An 18,430-nucleotide genomic window follows, 5' to 3' on the forward strand; every position below is an offset into this window, starting at 1 on the left:
AAACTTTATTTCACTTCATCAAACTTCCCCTCAGAAATGTCAACCAACAGTTAACACCAGTCCTGTCCCTGTGACCTATTGTACCAAAATACTGTTCACAAAATATAATCAAAGTGCCTTTACATGGGAAAACAGACTGGGATAACGCAGCTTGTAAGTGAGTGTGCTTCAGATATGAAATGATGAAAATTAAATAATGCTGGCAGGTACTTCTGTCATTTGAGGTATGCACAAAACAAACGAAACAAGGCATATGCTGGCTGTGCGTAGGTAGGTGAGGTGTGGGCTCCACACACAGTGCAGTGCCCAGGCCTTTGGCTTGGTGTGGTCTACAGGTGGAGCACGCTGTCAGGTTTGGGATAGCCAAACAGCTCAAAGTCTGGTTCATACAGCTTGTACAGTTCTCTCCTCATTGTTATGGGAATCTGTGCAAACCAGTCTTTTTCCCAGCTGGTTGCAGTGCGGTTTCGGGCCCCTGAAGGGAAGTGTACTAGATGATCCACCTCCATAAGCTTCAGCAGATGCTCTGCGTCTGTTTCCAGGCTTTCTAATCGTCCAATGAAGTCATACTTCACCTGGCATGGATGGCACAGGCGGTACACCTGAAACACACAAAAAGCCGCCGTACACTTTAAAAAAGCATCAGTTTGTATGTGTGTTTGTGACTTTGCATATAATATCAGCCTGTGTCTCATGGCTGCTTCTACTGAAAATCAATAATACACAAGAGAATAACACATAATTTTTTTTTTTTAATTCTGCGCTGAGATATACAGTATCATGCCAAAACAATGAAGAGGTCCACATACTAAAATTTGTATTCTGAAAAATGCCAGCATGTTGGCTCAAATGGTTCAGTTTTTGGAAAGAGGACTAATGGATGCAGTTGTCCCACAAACAGATAAAAAAATTGTCTGCTCACAACCAGAAAACAATGAAAGAGCTGCTGCGATGGCTGACAACAGCCGACGAAACAAATCAAGAAACAGATCAGTAGAAATACTTTTATATCATGTTTTTTTTACTTTATGCCTTGTTGTAAAATATTCAAATTAGAACTGACAGTCATGTTCAAAAGGCGCAGTTTTCTTTTAATCTTTTCATTCATTTCTTGTGCATTTAAATAGCACAATGTCAGCTTCAATACACTTTGTATTGTAGACTGTGTGTTGTAGACTTACTAGAATAACTGTAGCATATCGTATAAAATTGGAACACACACCAAGTAAGAATAAGTACAATCTTGCAATGGTGAGAAGTCCACATTATACTGGTGCTGTCTGTTAAAAACAGACGTGGAAGTGGCATGTGACCAACAGAAGGCTGAAGTATGCATATAGTGAAATCCAATCATCTCAGAGTGTCTGACTGTGGGACATATGGCCTTGCACTGCTTGTGTGAACGTGGCTGCATGAAACAAATACCTGCCGCCAGTGTTCGTTGAAGATACTCTCCCTCTCTGTCTCTGGATCCAGCAGGTATGTGATAAACTGCTGAAACGTCGGTTTGACTCCTGCTGCAAACGCCTCGGCCGCCGTCTCTGGCAGACTGCCGGACACATTACCATAACGGCGCACCATGACCGAACCAAACTGCTTGTAGAAGTCCTCGTTGGGCCTGAGAGCACACACAAACACACACACTTTAATAATTCAAGAATGAAAGGACTGCTGTTTAATCAAATGTGAAGCACATTCCTCCACCTCGCCCTCAACTCAAGGAACACACACACACTTAAACAACCACACACTCACTCTCTGTCTACCCCTCCCCTAACAGACACACACCTTCCGAACTTGTTCCTGAAGGCTGAGATGAGACGCACAAAAGGGTCTCGTACAAACAGAAATTTGGTGTAGTGCTGGAGCTTGAGTGCCATCAGGTGGCGGGACAGAGAACCATAATGGCGCCAAAACCTGGGAAAAAACACATGGACATGGACACAAACAGCACACAACACACCCTCTTAAGTCATGATTTCAAGGCTTCTGAGTTTGCCAAAATCCAAACTCTGTAGCTGTCCAGTCTCATACAATACTGAACACATTTGGCAAATGACTGTAAAGTCAGGATAGATCTGCCCTCGAGGGGCAAAAGATGCACAACGATGTGGATAGAAAGACATAAATTCAGATGCAGGCAGCTCCCGAGGGGAAGAGAAAGGTCTGTCTGTGCTGCAGCACCAAGCTCCGCCTGCGTTTCCACTCTCCTCTTCCAAGCGTCAGCTCAGTAAATAACTCCTTTAGCTCACCAAACACAGTTTCAGTACAACTGGATATCTAAGTGTGAGCATAGATCTGCTTGAAAAATGAAAACTTTTCATTCATTAAAGTCCTTTTAAGAAGGACTGGGGGACAGACACAATACTCTGCTACAGTATAATGATGTGCTAGTCTAGAAAGTGAAGTTAAGTATTAAACAAAGAAATAATGAGTGTGTAAATAGATTTTGTGGGATATTTGGAAAGAAAGTGGCCTCTTGATATGGTCAAACTGCCTCACTTTCATTTCACAGTTGCAAATTTGTCACATTCTGGCTTCATGTTGATTTATTGGTTTATTTGCCTTTGTCATCACTGTGGGATTGATGTATGTGGTTTCTTTGTTTTCCTTGGTTAGACACGCTTTTCAGTCTCTCTGTTTGTGGCTGTTTGTTTGTGTAGGCTATGTGTTTTCTTTTCTTTTTTCATTTAATTTATAGACTACTTTTAAATTCACAGTTTGTCCTGCGGTACGCTTTGACGTGTTGTTGTGGGGACATACTCTGTGTGTTCTGTAGCCAAACAATGATGGTGGTTGGACCACTGAGCAGACATTCAGATGAAGCTGCCCATGAAGACCTTAAATCTACACTCAGCATGAGCAGACTGAGTGTAGATTTAAGGCTGAACGATGGTGTCCTCTGTCAGGGGGCTCAGTAGATTTTAGATGGCATAGCCTGATGCTGACTGCAGGGCCGAATGACGAGGCAAAACATCATTTGACATTAAAACTTCCGTAGATATACTCACCAAACTCTGGGAACAATTTACTGTGTATTGATAACTGACAATGTGAGTTTTCTGCTCCATAAAAGGGCATAAAAGTAAGTAAAATATAAAGAGATTTAGTATTTCTCCAACCAGAATTAGGTCCGTGCAGTGTGGAGAAGATTTTAAAGATCATTTATTGAGGGATTTAAAATATAAAACATAAAATATTACAGTTTTTTTTAGGTGGCCTAAACAATTTCTGCAGGGGTGAGGTGGCACTGAAGAGGTTTGGATTGATGACGGGACCTCTCACTATGCAACTTTTTATAAAACGTGACTTTAATGGAAAACATTAAAGTACTTTGTAGATTTGGCTCTGTGTATGTGTGTGTGTGTGTGTGTGTGTGTGTGTGTGTGTGTGTGTGTGTGTGTGTGGCCACTGGGTTAAGACTTGGTATTAAGGGTAAGGTTAGAATTAGGGTGAGGTTAAGGTTAAGGTAAGGGTAAGGGTTAGGCATAAGTCTTCCTCACATAGATAGGAATACAAGTGTGTGTGTGGACATGTATCATCCATGTTGCATGGACATAAATCTGTTAACACGGTCACATTATGTGGACATGTCTTCCTTATGGGAACAAAACACAAGTCCCCATAATGTAAAAAAATCATTTGAAGATGAATGAAGATTTGGATTAAGGTGAGGATTTTGTTTGGGTTGGGCAAGCAGTGGTTATTGTTATGGGTAAAGTAGGAAACCAATGTCAGTCTATGTAATGTCCCCAAAAGCGATGGAGGCACAACTGTATATGTGTGCATGTGTATACGTGTATATGTGTGTCATACTTGGCAAAAGTGAGGTGGAGGGACGAGTTGTGCACGAGGTCGGGAGGTACAGCCTCTGGGTCAGTGTAAGGTTTTCCTGAGGAGGGCGAGATCAGAGACTGAGACAGAACCACCATCACTCTCTTCCAGTTGGTGCACGCTACCTGAACGGAGAACAACGATGAAGGGAGAGAAACAGGAAAGACAAGAGGGGCTGTGAGCATGTGTGTGTGTGTGTGTGTGTGTGTGTGTGTGTGTGTGTGTGTGTGTGTGTGTGTGTGTGGACGTGAATATGAGTTTGGACAAGCTGCAAAATGCTAGAAGAAAAAAGAGGAACTGAGTTTTTAAGATGTTTTTGTCCTCTTACTTTCTCGCTGTTTATCTAACTCACCACCCACATGCATACCACCACCCACAAGCTCACACAAGTACAAACACACACACAGACACACACACACACACACACACACACACACACACACACACACAGGGCACCCGTACCTTGGGAACATAGCAGTAGATAATCCGGTGTGTGTCATCCACTATCAGGTGATCCAGTTCTCTGTTGGGGATCTGCTCAAATGCCCGAGTCCTTCCGGGGAATTCCATTGCATCCTTTCCTGAACACGTATCCATGATCCTCCTCTTCCTCGCCTCTTGTTCTCTCTCATCCTCTGCGGTACGACTCCTCTCCTCCACGTCCTCCCTTGTTTCCTCATTCCTCTGTTCTTGTTTGTCCCTTCGCTCCTCCTCTGCATCTTCGTCAACTGCTCCTCCTGTCTCAGCAGGGACCAGTGCTGTACTGGAAGCAGTGGTTGGGACGATGACAGGAGAACTGGTCTGGGCTCTGCTGGTGGATGTAGAGTGTGAACGGCCTGTCGTCGCCCGAGGGTAAGAATCAGAGTGAGGTGGCTTGTGTTTGGGCTCCTGATACGGGTAGAGGTTGAAGCCCCCAATGTCATCCCAGTAGACGATGATCAACAGGATCATAAACAAAGACCCCAGGATGAACGCCGCTCGTAGACCACGCCATATTCCCATGGTGATGCCAGATCCAGAGCCGTGATTGGTGCAGAAAAGAAGAAGAGGTTATCTCAGCTCCATGGTGGCCATCTATCACGGAAGGAGACACTTCCTGCTCGCCAGCTGCAACTGAAAGAAACAGGAAGTGTGACTCTGTTCCTCTTTTACAGCCTAAATGAAATGAAGTGATTAAGCAACTACGAACTGATTCTAAAGTACAAGAAATAAATATTATGGCATGAAAAAAAAAAATAAGTACGTGCATTTATTTACACAGTAAAAAACGTAGTGTATTTAGACCTGATATCGTATTAAAACCTTTAATATTATCAGCTTTATGTTACACTATCAAGAAGCACTTTCTAATAAAATAATCCCTTAAAGGATTTATAACCATTAGCTAAGATCATTATTAATGGTTATTAAGTAATTTACTAATTATTTCTAAATCAGTTCTAAGCCTTTAATAGGATTAATTGTTGGGTTCCAGGTTGTGAAAAATCCCTAATGTTTACTCTCTGCATTATTACGCAGCTACTGTATTAATGTTGTTAAAACATTCGTAATTAAATAAATAAATAAAATGATGATGACATAAGGTGAGGTTATATAAGCTGCCTAGTTACCGCGGCAACAGAAAGCAGTGACTCTAACTGTCATCAATGGTTAGACCAAAAAAATAAAAAATAAAAAAATAAGATGGAATAAACAAAACTGGACTGAAATGAAAAATACTGACATTGAATCCTGTGTCTTCATCAGACGGCCTCAGACGTGCTGAAAAGTGAAAGTTGTAAAATGAGGCTTCTTATCATGTCCTTTAATTTGTAACAGGCGGCGCAGGATGATAACAACAGTCAGAATCAGACAGCAGACACAAACAAGCATACAAAACAATGTAAGCCACTGATATTTAACGTCTCTGGGAGTCAAACACAGTGCTCATGCATGGTTTATGTGACAGTTGCTCTTTTCACTCAACATTGAAATGCAAAATTAATTGGTGAGGGGGAGTTTTTTCTAAATGTCAACACAGTGAATAAATACATAAAGTATAGAGTAACATGCTGAGATGTGTGAGCGTGCTGTGTGTGGAAGAATCCATGTAGGCTGAGTGACAATTAAGCTATAACTCTCTGACAAACGCTCACAAAAGCTCATATTTATTCATATTTAGACTGTTTTAGTTCAGACCTTTGGCTACATTTTCCCAGTAAGTAAAACTAACTACATTTACGTATTTAAGTACAATTTTAAGGTACTGTACTGTAAATATTATGTTATAATTCTACTCCACTGAATTTCAGAGGGAAATATTGTAGCCTACATTTGAATATTCACTCCGCTGTATTTTATCTGATGCTAAACTCACCAGCGACTTTGGGTAACAAGGTTTTGCATCAGCTGATAAGATATGATGAATTATTATAACAATGTAATATTAAAAATGAAGCTAGGTAAAATAGCCCAAAACTCATGTGAAGCTCTGTTGTTTTATCGCGGCAATGACTCAAGCAGCCTAGAAGTAAGTATCAAAATGCCAAATATCATCACACTTTTTCTTTTTTATTTACTTTTGGTACTTAAGCTACATTTTGATCATATGCAGTACTTTTACTTCTACTGGTCTACCTTTCCACTGCTGTTACTTTTACTTAAGTAAAGGATGTCAGTACTTCTTTGTAAATAAATTAAATTCAACCTGTAACAGGCATCAGCAACAATCTTTAACATTTTTAATGATCATTAATGAACAGAATAATTCTACAAGTACGCGCTATAAATGGTTTGGTCCAGTGTGAACCTGCCCAGGGGCCGTGGGAACCTCTGGCTCCGCCCGGGGCCCTCGGCTGTCACAGAGGGATGTGAACAAGGGGCCGTGGGGGTGGAAGCGGCTTCAGTCCTGAGCCTGCTGGAGGGTTTACACCCCTTATTGTCTGTCCCATAAAACATCTGCTGCCGGGGAAAACTGTGGAAAAAATGACGATCCTAATAAAAGCAGAGGGGGAAAATCCAGACTGAAGGAAAGCAAAGCAGAAAACCCTCCAGCTCGAAAATTATTGTTTTTTCTGCGGTGTTTCTTTCCACTGCCTCTAAATCTAAACTCCACGTTGACCGGAGGAGCCTATTTTAAGAGATCAACATCCACAAAGTCTCTCGTGTCGTGGCACGCGCTGTACCCACACACACGTGCGCACAAAAGGAAAAACACACTAAAATGTTGGAGAACTTCAAACGTGTCTGTGCAGCTCAGTGGCAACTTCGCAGTGTGAGTTGCACCACTTGTTTTTCACTTGTTTTTGAGGAAATGGCTGTTCATGAAGGGAGGGACACACCGTTTAATTTCAGCTAATATTCCTCTTTTTTTCCCCCATCGCCCCCTCCCAGTCCACGGTTGGAAAACAACCTTAATTTATACAGTACACAGGTTACAATGTGCCCTTTCACCGGACACTGACCCTCTCTCATGCAAACGGACACTTCCCTGTGACTCCACAGCCTGCAGCAGCCGACGACAGAAAGCATGAACTTATTTTTCTCCACAGCCTCCTCTGCTCTTCCTCCACACGAACCTCCTCATCACGCTCCCTTTGAGGTGCACGAAAGCCCGGTTCTGTTCCCTTTATGCCCTTCACGCCGGGAGCATCACGGCTGTAATTAAAGCCGGGGGGTACATGTGTCTGTGTGTCCGAGAAAAAGACAACAAAAGAGCCGAACGTGATGTTTTCTCTTACCCGGCAGATGAGCTCCATGGTGCCGGTCAGCCAGCCCTTTGTCACCCGCACGGTGTCCCCTCTCTGTCTGTCCGTCTGCCCAGTGATGGGACAGGGTGGGCGAGACGGGACTGTAGCGCTCTGCGCTCTCCAAAGAGTGAAGAGGAATCTCGCGAGAGTTTGGTAACCGCTGCCCCTCTTCCACACACGCTGCGTGTTTTTTTTTACATACTGACTGTATTTAGGCTATGAAACCGTAAACCCGCCTCTGGTTTCCCAAAGTAAGGTCCTGGGACCTCCAGGCGGCCCCCTGAGGGTGCTGCAGCTGGATTAGCAATACCAACGTGACTGTAATGGACCTAAACAGAATGGAAGCCCACCATCGCCACCGAAAGGGGGGGGAAAGGTGAAAGGTCATGCATAATACTCCGTAGTAACAGTACCTCACTAAAATTTATGAGAAGCTAAATCAAGTTCATGAGATAATAAATCAGGATTACGATACACGATCACAGAAAATGGTTTCCATAAAGTCCTGAGACACATGAAACTCAACCATGCATCCGTGACTTTGTGGACTGGACTGTCTCCAATTAAAAACTTAAATTAAAACACTTCTTTTATAGATTCTGACTCAGTGTGTTTACATTTGGTGACGTTTGGCCCAACAAAAACATAAATAATGGAGAGGCTTCAGCATGACTCCCCCACAATTTTATCACTGCTCAAGTACAGCTAATAAAAAAAAAATGTAAATTCCAAGTTAGCCTCAATAAAACAATTTAGAGACTCTTTTTATAGGTTTCTGGTCAAAACTTTTGGAGGGTGGTTTTGGGTGACTCATGACCGTAGTATTTCAAAAATCCTGGCTGCTGCCCCAAAAAGCAGAACAATGCATAAAAAGTGGACATTCTTCTCACCAAACTGCCCCCAAAAAAGTCCAGAAAACAAACACAATATGTATTATTGTACTTGTTGCCATACAGTTAAGAATCAGAGAGCTGGTCGACAGAACTTCTTGGTGAGGTGTAGAAATATTAAAAATACTTTTCAATATAATACGGCCCAACACAACACCACCATAAAATACTGCCTAAATAAAGTGGAGTCAAAGCACCAAAAGACAAAGTAGTAGTCAAAAAAGCAGAAACAGAATATTCAGAGTCAGGAGATATTTATTGTACTGAACTAAATTATACCGCACAGGTGTTTCTAGATTTCTGGTAACTAAGTATATATGCTGTCTTAATTTCTGAACTCATTCTGTCAGTCATAAAAGTCTAAACCTGGCATCAGCCACGTTTGAACGAGGACTCAAGAGCTGTCTCTTAATGAGTATTTATAACATCTGTGAGCTGATGGGAAAATGACGGGGTGGCTGCTGTTTCCACATCAAAGGGCTCAGGCGGCTCCCCAGAGAAGGAGCACGCTGATCCTGTTACTAAAAAAAAAAAGAAAGTTTGAATTTCAGTGGAGGCATTTTGGACCCCCCTCAGTCAGAGCCAGTCTCTTCATCCAAACCAGCGGTCTGTCATAGATTTCAGATGTAATAAAACGTTGCAGCATCTTAAATTTCAGTCATGGTTCAGGTGTAGTAATGAAGGGTCACACGCAGACTTTCAGCTGAGGTCCTAAAATCTTCAATAAATCAGCAGTTAGTTGACTGTTCTGCTCACCTTGTCCAACATAAAAGTGGACATCTGTTCAAGACAAACACAGGACATTATGGAAGCCCATCCCTGTCAGGAAAGTCCAGGCTAGGCCCCAAGTAAGTATATAAAACCTGGTCATTCATCTCACCAGTTTCCAAACTGGTAGATAACATCTTCTTTAAATAAGTCATTAGTTGACTGTTCTGTCCACTTTGTCAGCGAACATTTGTACAAGAGAGCGTGGACATACATTAGATCAGGTTAATGAGACAGAAGATCTCTGCAGCCTATAGAGTCAATATTCAAGGTGAGGGTAGAACAACACTGTCTGACCTCACATGTCCATTAGGGAGGAACCAGAAACACTAAGAACCTAAATGCTGCTGACAAATCAAGAACTAACTGTTCCCTGCATCATGAGTTCGTCTTGGTGACAGTGACGCAAATGCTGATTATGAAACGCACAAATGTCTTCAAAATGGTTTATTTGCCACAAAAGAAATTATACTGTGTGCTCTCCACAAGCAGACTAAATTGGTTTGATAAACTTGAGCACTCACCTCAATGACAGGCCAGCTTTCCAGAAGAACAGAGAACCCCGTCATCTCGGATGAACAAAATGTTTTAAGACCACAAAATACACAGTAGATATGAAGCTGTGACCTTGACGTACAAATATTTGGAAAGGACATTAAAATCATATAAGCAGAAAGAAATGTCCTCTAGCACATTTTCCATAGTTTATGGTCATAAAGAATAAAAAATACAGTGACCTCTAGTGGCAGCCGGAGAGTGTGCCAGCAGCTGGATTTTAGAGTGAAACCCAGCTGTTAAACTGAGAACACAGCAATCTGTTAATGATGTGATTTGTTCCAAACAACAGAGGTTTATACTCAGATACTTAAAGTCTAAACTGCAGATAACGACAGAACAAAAGTCTGAGTGAAGGATGAGGCTGGTTAATGTTCAGTTTGCTCCATTAGCCGATTACGTGTGACAAAGATCAATGTTGACATCAAACTGGTTGTCAGCTGTTGTATGGCTTTTGTACAATGGAGTGCTTTTGATTATGTTATCAGGACATAAATGTGAACAATTTTCTGCTTATGTTGATGACAAATGTGGTCCAGCGTGATCAACAGATCCACAGTCAGAGAATCTAAGCCTTCTTGATCTCCTTCCAATGTGGCAAAGTTATCAAACATTTAATAGATCCCGGATGCCTTCTGAAACTGTATATTGGATTGCATCAAATACCCTTGCTGGCAATTAATCTATTATTTTTCGCGTAGTTTCTAAAACGTATGAAAATGGACAAATGTTTCCTGGAGCCGTGGGCGACATCTTAAAACTGCTTGTTTTGTCTGAACAGCCGTCTGAAAATACTCCATTTTAAGTGTGAATTTGTAAAAGACAGGAAGTCCTTGCATTTGAGAGGCTGGAACCAGAGAAAGTTTCACATTTTTAAATGATAAATAACGCATTGATTATCAAAATGGTTGCTGATTAATGCCATAATCCTTTCAGCACCGCCTGCATAACGGTGATAATGTCACTCCAGCTGGATTTCAGTGGCGGGTTGGAATAGGACTACAGATGATTCCCTCTGCAAGAAAGCAGCAAACACAAAGACACAGACAGGTGGATTTGTGTTTGAATGTTTATTTAAAGTTATTCCCACTGCGCACCCCCTCCCTGTGTGAAAGCCTAGTCTGAAAGGAGGAGGATACAGGCCACTGTAGTGCCACATCAGCACATTTATTAACAAGGCTACTTGTTTAGTCACAACACCTCCACCCCCTACTGGTATGGCACTCTGTGCTGCCCTGTGATAACACACCCGCATGGTGAGGCTAGTTCATAAACAACCCCGGGAAGAAAGAAGGTCCAATAAGAGACGGGGCTGAGATTACAGACCGAGTATCTCCGATTAATGAATAGAAAAAAAGGAGTATTACTAAATGTCAAGTTCCACAGAGAAAAAAAAAAAAGGGGGCGGATGATGGAGAGAGACGAAGAGAAAATATTCGAGACAAAGTATTCTCTCTTGTCCCTCGATGTGGCTGCTGATCCGCAAGGCGTGCTTTGATGATGTCACTGAAGTTGAATGTCTAGGCTCGTGATGGTGAACCCGGAGATTGGCAGCGTGGTCGTCCTCCTTCTCCAATCAATGACGCAGCTCCTCTCTCCTCCTTCCACACAAAAAACGGATGGACTGAGGAAGAGAGCAACGGCAAGTTCAACACGGGTCCAGAGTGTCAGCTTCAATACTCTCATTTTGTGTTATTTACATGAACACGGAAAGAGCGAATGAAACACAGCAGTGGTTGTCAAAGTTTAAGGCAGATGCAGGAATTATTTCCCCCCACGTCATCCAGCGAGCACAGACAAGAAACTCTTTTCTTCATGAAGTTCAGCAGCTGCACACTGAGCTTTTTTGGTGCTTTGAGCTGCACATCCTCAAATACATTCACCTCCATCTGCGCTGCTATCTATAAGGTCAGTTACTGTATAAGTAAATGAGATTTTGGGCGTTTTTATCTGGGGAATATGACCTTTTAACAGGATCTAATGTGCACCAATAAATCTGTGCTGGACATATCGAAGTGTCTGCATGTCTGTGTGCATGTGTTACCTGCGTAGGGGACTACAGATCTCCAAGGGGAATGATTTCTTCGTTGATAAAAAACTCAATGGTCTCCTCCTCCCAGTCGTCCACGTTGCTGTCCAGCTCGTCACTGTCCACACCTGGAAGACAGAAACGAATGTCAGCGATTTTTCTTCATTAAAGACAAGGAGGGATGTGAGTAAAGGTTCAGGGTCACACAAAATGAGAGTGCGTCCCACCTCCTCTGAGCTCCAGGCGGATGCTCTTCTGCTCCTGATAGGTCTGCTGCGCCGCCTCCCTGTAGCGACGGTAGTCCTCCATCATGGACCTGCGCTTGTCCACCAGCTCCTACTCACAAGCACAGTCAACATTCAGCTTCAGAGCAGAGGACATTGTAAACATGCAGCTTGTATCATTTTTACTGCGAAAATATCTTGATTATAATGATGCAGCAAACCTTAGAGGCCTTGGACTGGCTCAGACGATCCTTCTGCTCGAAGATCTTGGAGTATTTCTTAAGATCCTTCTTGATCATCTGACAGAACAGAATAGAATAGAATATTTACTGCATAGGGAGGTTCAACAGCCACAAACTGAAGTACGAGTGGATACTTTATCAAATATGTGTTGCACAAGTTCACAGGATGTTGTTCTTGTGAGCCTCAGATCAGCGTTAGAATCAGGAGCAGCAGGGCGGCTCTCATACGAGGTGTCAGAAAAGTTATTTAGTTTGTCATCAGTGGCTCCACACACACACAGTATACTATATACATAAAATCGTACCTTGATCTGCTCTGTGCTGAGCAGGGTGGGGGGTCTGGGTCTCCAGAGCAGCTGACAGAAGCGGTCCTTATTGTTCTTCTGTAGGAGACGGCCCTGGAACGTCCACAGCCAGTATGCGTTGTCCACCTAGACACACGTGAAAAGTGGACGAAAAGGATGTGAGTGCACGGTCAGCGTGAATTAGCCCTTCATAAGTCCCGCCCCTTTTCACTCTGTGCTCCAATAACAGCTGAGCAAGCTTGGCACCCTGCAGAGCCTCGGTCAGCTTCCCCTTTCCTGGAGTACCATGTGCTGGGTCTGTCTACGTTGAGAAGATGTTTAAAAGATGTGGCAGGGCGACTTGTAAAAGTGACGCTCGACACCCTGACTGTGTTTAATCGATTCCCAAAACAAATTTTGTCCGATGGAAAGACCATATTGGGCTGTGCGGTAGACCAACCATCACCACGAACACAAAGATCTGTTCAATTGTAACATCGCATTACACTGGTGTGTCTTCACAGACTCAGTACACTACACAGTCACCTACACAGTCATATCTTAAGCTAGCTAATGTGAGCAAACCACTAGCTAACCAGCTCGATAATGTAAGCTAAATCAAGAGGAGTTGGCCTACTGTGAGATCCCCAGCATCAGCCAGGTTTATTTCCTCCTTATTTCTATGGTGAAGTTAAAGAAATTTGCTAAAGGACAGTGGACATATTTGGAAATACACAACATCTGGAATCCCAACAGGAAAAGTTACCTCAGTAAAAGGAGATGAGGAAATGACTTCAACCTCAATTTGAGTTGTTTTGCCTTGTTCAAGTAATTCAACATTGTGAGTATGTCTTTGCATCACCACTGTTGTTCTCTTGAAGCCATACTGCCTGACGCCCAGAATCTAATACACACTGCGGCTAAATGGAACCAGCTTCGCCATATTTTGTTTAGTTAAGCTTGTCCGACCTAGCGACAATAACTAAAAAGGGCAGGTCAATAGGTCTGGCAAGAAAGGAAAAAGACGAACACATCCGGCGCCACAGAGCAGACTTTACCTTGTGGCTCCACCAGGAGACGGAGGTGACGACATAGCGGCCGGTCGGGTCCCACTCCACGTCAGAGGCCATGTAGTGCTCTGCTATGTTCATCATGGTGCAGTCTGACGTGTCCACAAAGGCAAGAGCTCCATTCATGCTGCACACACACACACACACACACACACACAGGAAAAGAGAAGATTACATACACATACGCTATGTCTTTCATCAGAGCTGACACACACAACAGCAAACTTAAAACACTGAAAGCCTCAGATCAGAGTTAGAATCAGGAGCGTAGCTCTCATACGAGGTGTCAGAAAAGTTTTTTAGTTTGTCATCAGTGGCTTCTCATGTCTGTCTCACACACATATACATACACACATACACACAACTGACCTCCTGAGTCCAGCCAGCACCAAAAACTGTCCCTGTGGGCTCCAGAAGATGCTGTTGGCCTGCTGCTTGTCAAACATCTCTGTGGAAAAAGGGCAAAGTGTCACATTCAGTGGATCTTTAGGGGCTGCCCTGGACTGCGCGACATGTGTGTCGATCTACTCACTTATGAGCTCGATCTTGCCGTTGTTTTTGACATGGTAGAAGGAGACGCTGATTCGGGGAGCCTCTCCATGGAGAACGGCAAACTTGCTGCCGTTGGGTTCCCACGCAAACGCTATGATGCCTTCTGTAAAGATGGAAACACAGTAGAACATAGTAACATAGTAGACAACAGTAGATCAGGATTTTTTTCCCCTCTATGGGAAACAATCGCCGTTACTTTGTGTGTTTATTACATTCTTACCTTTCATCTCCACCACATCAACAGGAACCTGCTTCTCTCTCATGCGGAAGATTTCAAAGTTGGTGACCACACCCTAGAAAAGATTGAAAAATTAAATTTAGCGTCTGATTTGTTTTCCACAGAGGTCTCACCTGTTTCCCCTCTTACTCGCCACACACGTACCTGTGTTCCTTTAGGAGTCCTGTCCACTTTCACGCACAGGTAATCTCCGTTCCTCTGCCAGTGCAGTTTGCAGTCGACAACGTTGAAGAGGTTGCGGACGCGGATCTCCTGCCGGGAAGGCATCTGCATCAGAGTCACTCTGGCTGGGATGTCTTTGTCCTCAGGCACCCAGAATGCTATGATGTTGTCCCCAGGGGACCATGAGAAGTCCCTGCAAACACACAGATTCTTGTCACTATCTCTAAACAGAAAGCTGTCACAATGTAAAGCATCAAATTACATGAAACAAATCATAAAAGCATCATCAAGGACTCTTACTTGATCCCACTAATCTTGAGGCTCTTCTTGTCGAGCAAGCCCATCGACTGAAAGGTGCAGAAACATGGCTTTAATGTCACTTGCACACTTTACATAAATACAACTATATGTGGTTTTTGGAAGTCCACTTACTGGAGTCTCATAGATGCTCAATGTGTCTGTGGTCATCCTGGCAAAGAACTTCCCATCATGGCTCCACCTGAGAACCAAATATGTTGCATTATAACATATTCAATCACTGCAGGAGCAACAAATGCAAAAACATCACTGAGCTAAATTCGATTTTGACAGTGTACTGACTTGAATATGGGCCAGTGTGCAGAGCTCTCACAGTGGAAACCTCTCTTCTTCTGTCCGGTCAGAATGTCCCAGATGATGATGGCCTGAGGGTCCTCCTTGGTGTCCATCAGTGGACTGAAAGTCACCACATACCTGGAAGGCATCACAACCACACATGGAAGCTTCATGCGGCTCAGAAACGGCACAATTCGTCAAACAGTGCTCATCATCCATTATTAGTAATTAGTTTTGATGCAGACACTTGAGTAAATGAGGTGTGTCAGATTAAATTTCTACAGCTGTTCATATTTCAGAGTGTCAGATACACAATTAATCAACCTTTAATCAACCAAAGATATCTAATCTGACTAAGAATAAGTAGACACCCAATATTAATGTACTCTGATCGAGACTTCTCTAGTTTGTCATTTTCTCATATCCCATTAATTTTCTGTCTAAATAAAGATCTTTGCACACTGATGCAGCTGCAGGCTTATAAACACGCTGGTTAGAACCCATCTGTACATGTCTCCTCTGCATCAAAGAGCAAAAAACATAACCATTAGTGACCATTAGTACTGCTGAACACTGGTTACCTCTCACACGGTGAGAAGTCGATGAGGGACACACCCTGATGGCTGAACCTCTGAATCTGCTTGAACTTCTCGCCGCCCCACAATGCAATGCCACGCTGGTGGAAAGTGGCCAGGTAGGTGCCTTTAGGAGACCAGCGCACGTATGTCTCTGTCCAGCGCTGAAACAAGACACACAAGTGTTATTAGTCTGCAGGCCAACCCCTACTGTTGAATTCTATTCAACAAGACGGCATTTCAACGTGTCATCAGCTACTTACGGCTCTTTCCTCAGCTATGACTGGGTCCTTAGCATCATTATTGAAAATGGCAGTCCTCTCTCCAGCTTCGTAGATCACGCTGTACTGGTCCCGACAGTCCGAGTCCTCAATCCAATGGCGCATGTTTCCCTTAACAGACAGACATGCAGAGTTAATGGAGCTTACAGCATTTTGGCATATCATCTGTTGACGCTGAGGGGAGAATTTTACTACTTATGATTAGGAGTGAAAAGTGTCATTTGTTTAAAATAAACTCACAAAATCTTTGAAAGGCTGCTTCTCTGGAGTTTCCCACTCATCACTGATGTTCATGTACCTGAGAGAAAACAAGCAAACAGACTTGATCTCCTTCCTCTCATACATCTGCCATCAGTTACTGGCTTTCTTTTCAGACGCTGCACACTTACTTGTCAAAGTCGGTGAAGAGGTTGACCCTGAATGTATGTTGTTTGTCGAGTTTGTATCCATCTGCGTTCTTTACTGCCTCGAGGGCCTGGGTGGGAGCAGCATACTCCAAGAAGATGTACCTGCGTGAGAAATGTGGCTTTTTTAACACTGAATTCACCATTAAAAGCAGTACACTGCAAAGACAGAGCAGAGGGACACAGACCCTTTGGTCAAGCCATCAGCGTCTGGGTAGAACTCCGTGGTGATCTTGCCAAATTTGGAGAAAATCTTGTGTATGACGTTCTTGAGTTTCTCCAACCGCTCTGGGCCCACCTGAGGGACGTTGTCCACCACCACCACCGAGTCTATGCCGTCAGCCTCCTGAGGCTTCTCCCTCAGGATGTCACCCAGGAGCTCTGAAGAGAAGAGGAAGCAAGGTGGGAAGATCAGGGAGGGAAACAGTAACATGAATCTCTTATCTGATCTGTCTGGGTTACATTTTCATGCCCCAGTGACTCAGTTCAAACTGCAATGAGACCACTGGCTTCATTCACGATCGTGTTGTGATTATCAGCAGACTGTTTGTTTTAAGACTTCATTGGACAGCGACAGAGTAAAGGACGGACAGGAAACATGGGGAAAGAAAACAGAGGGGACATGCACCAAAGGTCCTCCGCTGGAATCCAATCAGGGATGTTACAGGTACGTGATATGAGCTTAACCCGGACTTCACTACAATCTGTCATCACTTTATTAAACTAGTGCAATCTAAGGATTTAGAGAAGTGTTGATCCAGCTTGATGGTTATATCACAGACTGTTAGTGGTGCTGTTGCATTGTATTATGTGATTTCTGTATTGTTTAATCTGTCCTTACTGATATAAATGAAGTGCACAAAATATTAAAAGCTACTCTCAGTGATGCAGTGGAGTTTAACCGCATCACATACTGCAGCCACCAAAATGACCACAGTTGAACCAGCTTCTCTTAAACAAAATGTGAACAACATCTGAACATTATAGGCTTTATAGAGGGAGATCTTAATGCAGGGCTGTTGAAATAGATTTCATTAATGCCAGCTAGGTGACCCAATGTACCTGCAGCAGAGCAATCCTGTAAAATAGTTACCAAACAGGCGAATAAAGGGCGTTTCTATTGACAAATGGATGTGTCATTTGTGCCAAACTCCCCTCAACCCCTGGTTAAGATTAACGTTAACGTTACACTGATTATGAAAGCTAGCGTTTATTTCTAGCTGTTTCGTGCAAACCACAGACTGCGGGAACACAGTTAGGGTCTTGGTCGTAATTATTAATTAGGATAGCAACAAGAAAATGTTTGACATGAGTTAGCTTCGACCCGTTATTGAGCGGTTTCAGTTTCCTAAATGACAGCGAGAAGGCCACAGTGAGTGCTTATCTGGGGTCTGGGTGAGGCTTTCATGGGCGTGAAATGGAAACGTGATAACATCGGTTAATATAAGTTAATGCTGAGGTTTCTCTAAAGAAAAATAATGTTCATCTTTTATCTCTGGTCATCAGACCTTTGCATTTAGCCACTGATATCCGGAAGGCAATGTGACAACCGAACTAGCTAGCTTTGTAGCATCTGTAGTACCACCACCGTTAAGCCTGCTAGTAACATAAAGCTGTTAGCTAACAGTTAGCAACAGGCCAGAAAGCCGGCGTTTTTCCTGCTGCCGCTCACCCTCATCATCGACGTCATCCACGAAGTCCTCTGGATCGCTGAAAGAGGGCTCCTCCTCTTCATACTCAGGGTCGTCCACCATATCAACTGTTTCTTGCATTTATCGGGTCTACGCGACGGATTTATGGCTACAGCAAAGCAAAATCCCAAAAACGAAGAGGCTGACGGTCCTCGGCCGGTGCGGCACCATGTGCGAATCCGTGAAAATGGACGATGTGACGGAAACGCAACACCGGAACTTGTTCAGAGGCAATGGTGCGCTGCGGGGAGAAGGTAAAGTTGTAAAACGCGAGGATGGGCAGCGCGTGGCGCACGCACGTGCAATTTA

The 18,430-nt window shown here is 43.4% G+C and overlaps 2 protein-coding genes and 2 non-coding genes across 4 annotated transcripts in view; all 4 read right to left on the minus strand.

Annotated features, from left to right (window-relative positions):
• The window catches only part of LOC143320109 (carbohydrate sulfotransferase 12-like), a 7,704-nt gene extending 13 nt beyond the window's left edge, over positions 1 to 7,691 (minus strand). The window contains exons 1-7 of the mRNA XM_076729539.1: positions 7,554 to 7,691; positions 5,558 to 5,595; positions 4,297 to 4,947; positions 3,817 to 3,959; positions 1,789 to 1,917; positions 1,426 to 1,618; positions 1 to 602 (exon numbers count right to left, since the gene is read on the minus strand). The exon at positions 1 to 602 is cut by the window's left edge and continues 13 nt beyond it. Coding sequence (XP_076585654.1) covers positions 330 to 602; positions 1,426 to 1,618; positions 1,789 to 1,917; positions 3,817 to 3,959; positions 4,297 to 4,836 — 1,278 coding nt within the window. The 5' untranslated portion in view covers positions 4,837 to 4,947; positions 5,558 to 5,595; positions 7,554 to 7,691 and the 3' untranslated portion in view covers positions 1 to 329. The remainder of the gene's footprint in view (positions 603 to 1,425; positions 1,619 to 1,788; positions 1,918 to 3,816; positions 3,960 to 4,296; positions 4,948 to 5,557; positions 5,596 to 7,553) is intronic.
• A 3,137-nt stretch (positions 7,692 to 10,828) lies between these two features.
• eif3ba (eukaryotic translation initiation factor 3, subunit Ba) lies at positions 10,829 to 18,320 on the minus strand. The gene is made up of 19 exons (XM_076728947.1): positions 18,103 to 18,320; positions 16,619 to 16,811; positions 16,416 to 16,535; positions 16,267 to 16,324; positions 16,009 to 16,137; positions 15,752 to 15,909; positions 15,177 to 15,308; positions 15,009 to 15,075; positions 14,877 to 14,923; positions 14,559 to 14,769; positions 14,397 to 14,469; positions 14,157 to 14,279; positions 13,994 to 14,072; positions 13,613 to 13,751; positions 12,576 to 12,701; positions 12,250 to 12,327; positions 12,032 to 12,140; positions 11,820 to 11,932; positions 10,829 to 11,399 (listed from the first exon to the last, which is right to left on the minus strand). Exons 1-18 carry the CDS (start codon positions 18,200 to 18,202, stop codon positions 11,832 to 11,834), a joined length of 2,043 nt encoding a protein of 680 aa, XP_076585062.1. The 5' UTR covers positions 18,203 to 18,320; the 3' UTR covers positions 10,829 to 11,399; positions 11,820 to 11,831.
• LOC143320217 (small nucleolar RNA SNORD60) lies at positions 12,450 to 12,537 on the minus strand. The gene has a single exon (XR_013077134.1). It is a non-coding gene; the product is annotated as a small nucleolar RNA SNORD60 (small nucleolar RNA).
• On the minus strand, positions 13,862 to 13,943 carry LOC143320218 (small nucleolar RNA SNORD60). The gene has a single exon (XR_013077135.1). It is a non-coding gene; the product is annotated as a small nucleolar RNA SNORD60 (small nucleolar RNA).
• Positions 18,321 to 18,430: the final 110 nt, after the last annotated feature.

This window comes from Chaetodon auriga, chromosome 4 (genome assembly GCF_051107435.1).
Source record: "Chaetodon auriga isolate fChaAug3 chromosome 4, fChaAug3.hap1, whole genome shotgun sequence".
In the NCBI taxonomy this organism is placed as follows: domain Eukaryota; kingdom Metazoa; phylum Chordata; class Actinopteri; order Chaetodontiformes; family Chaetodontidae; genus Chaetodon; species Chaetodon auriga.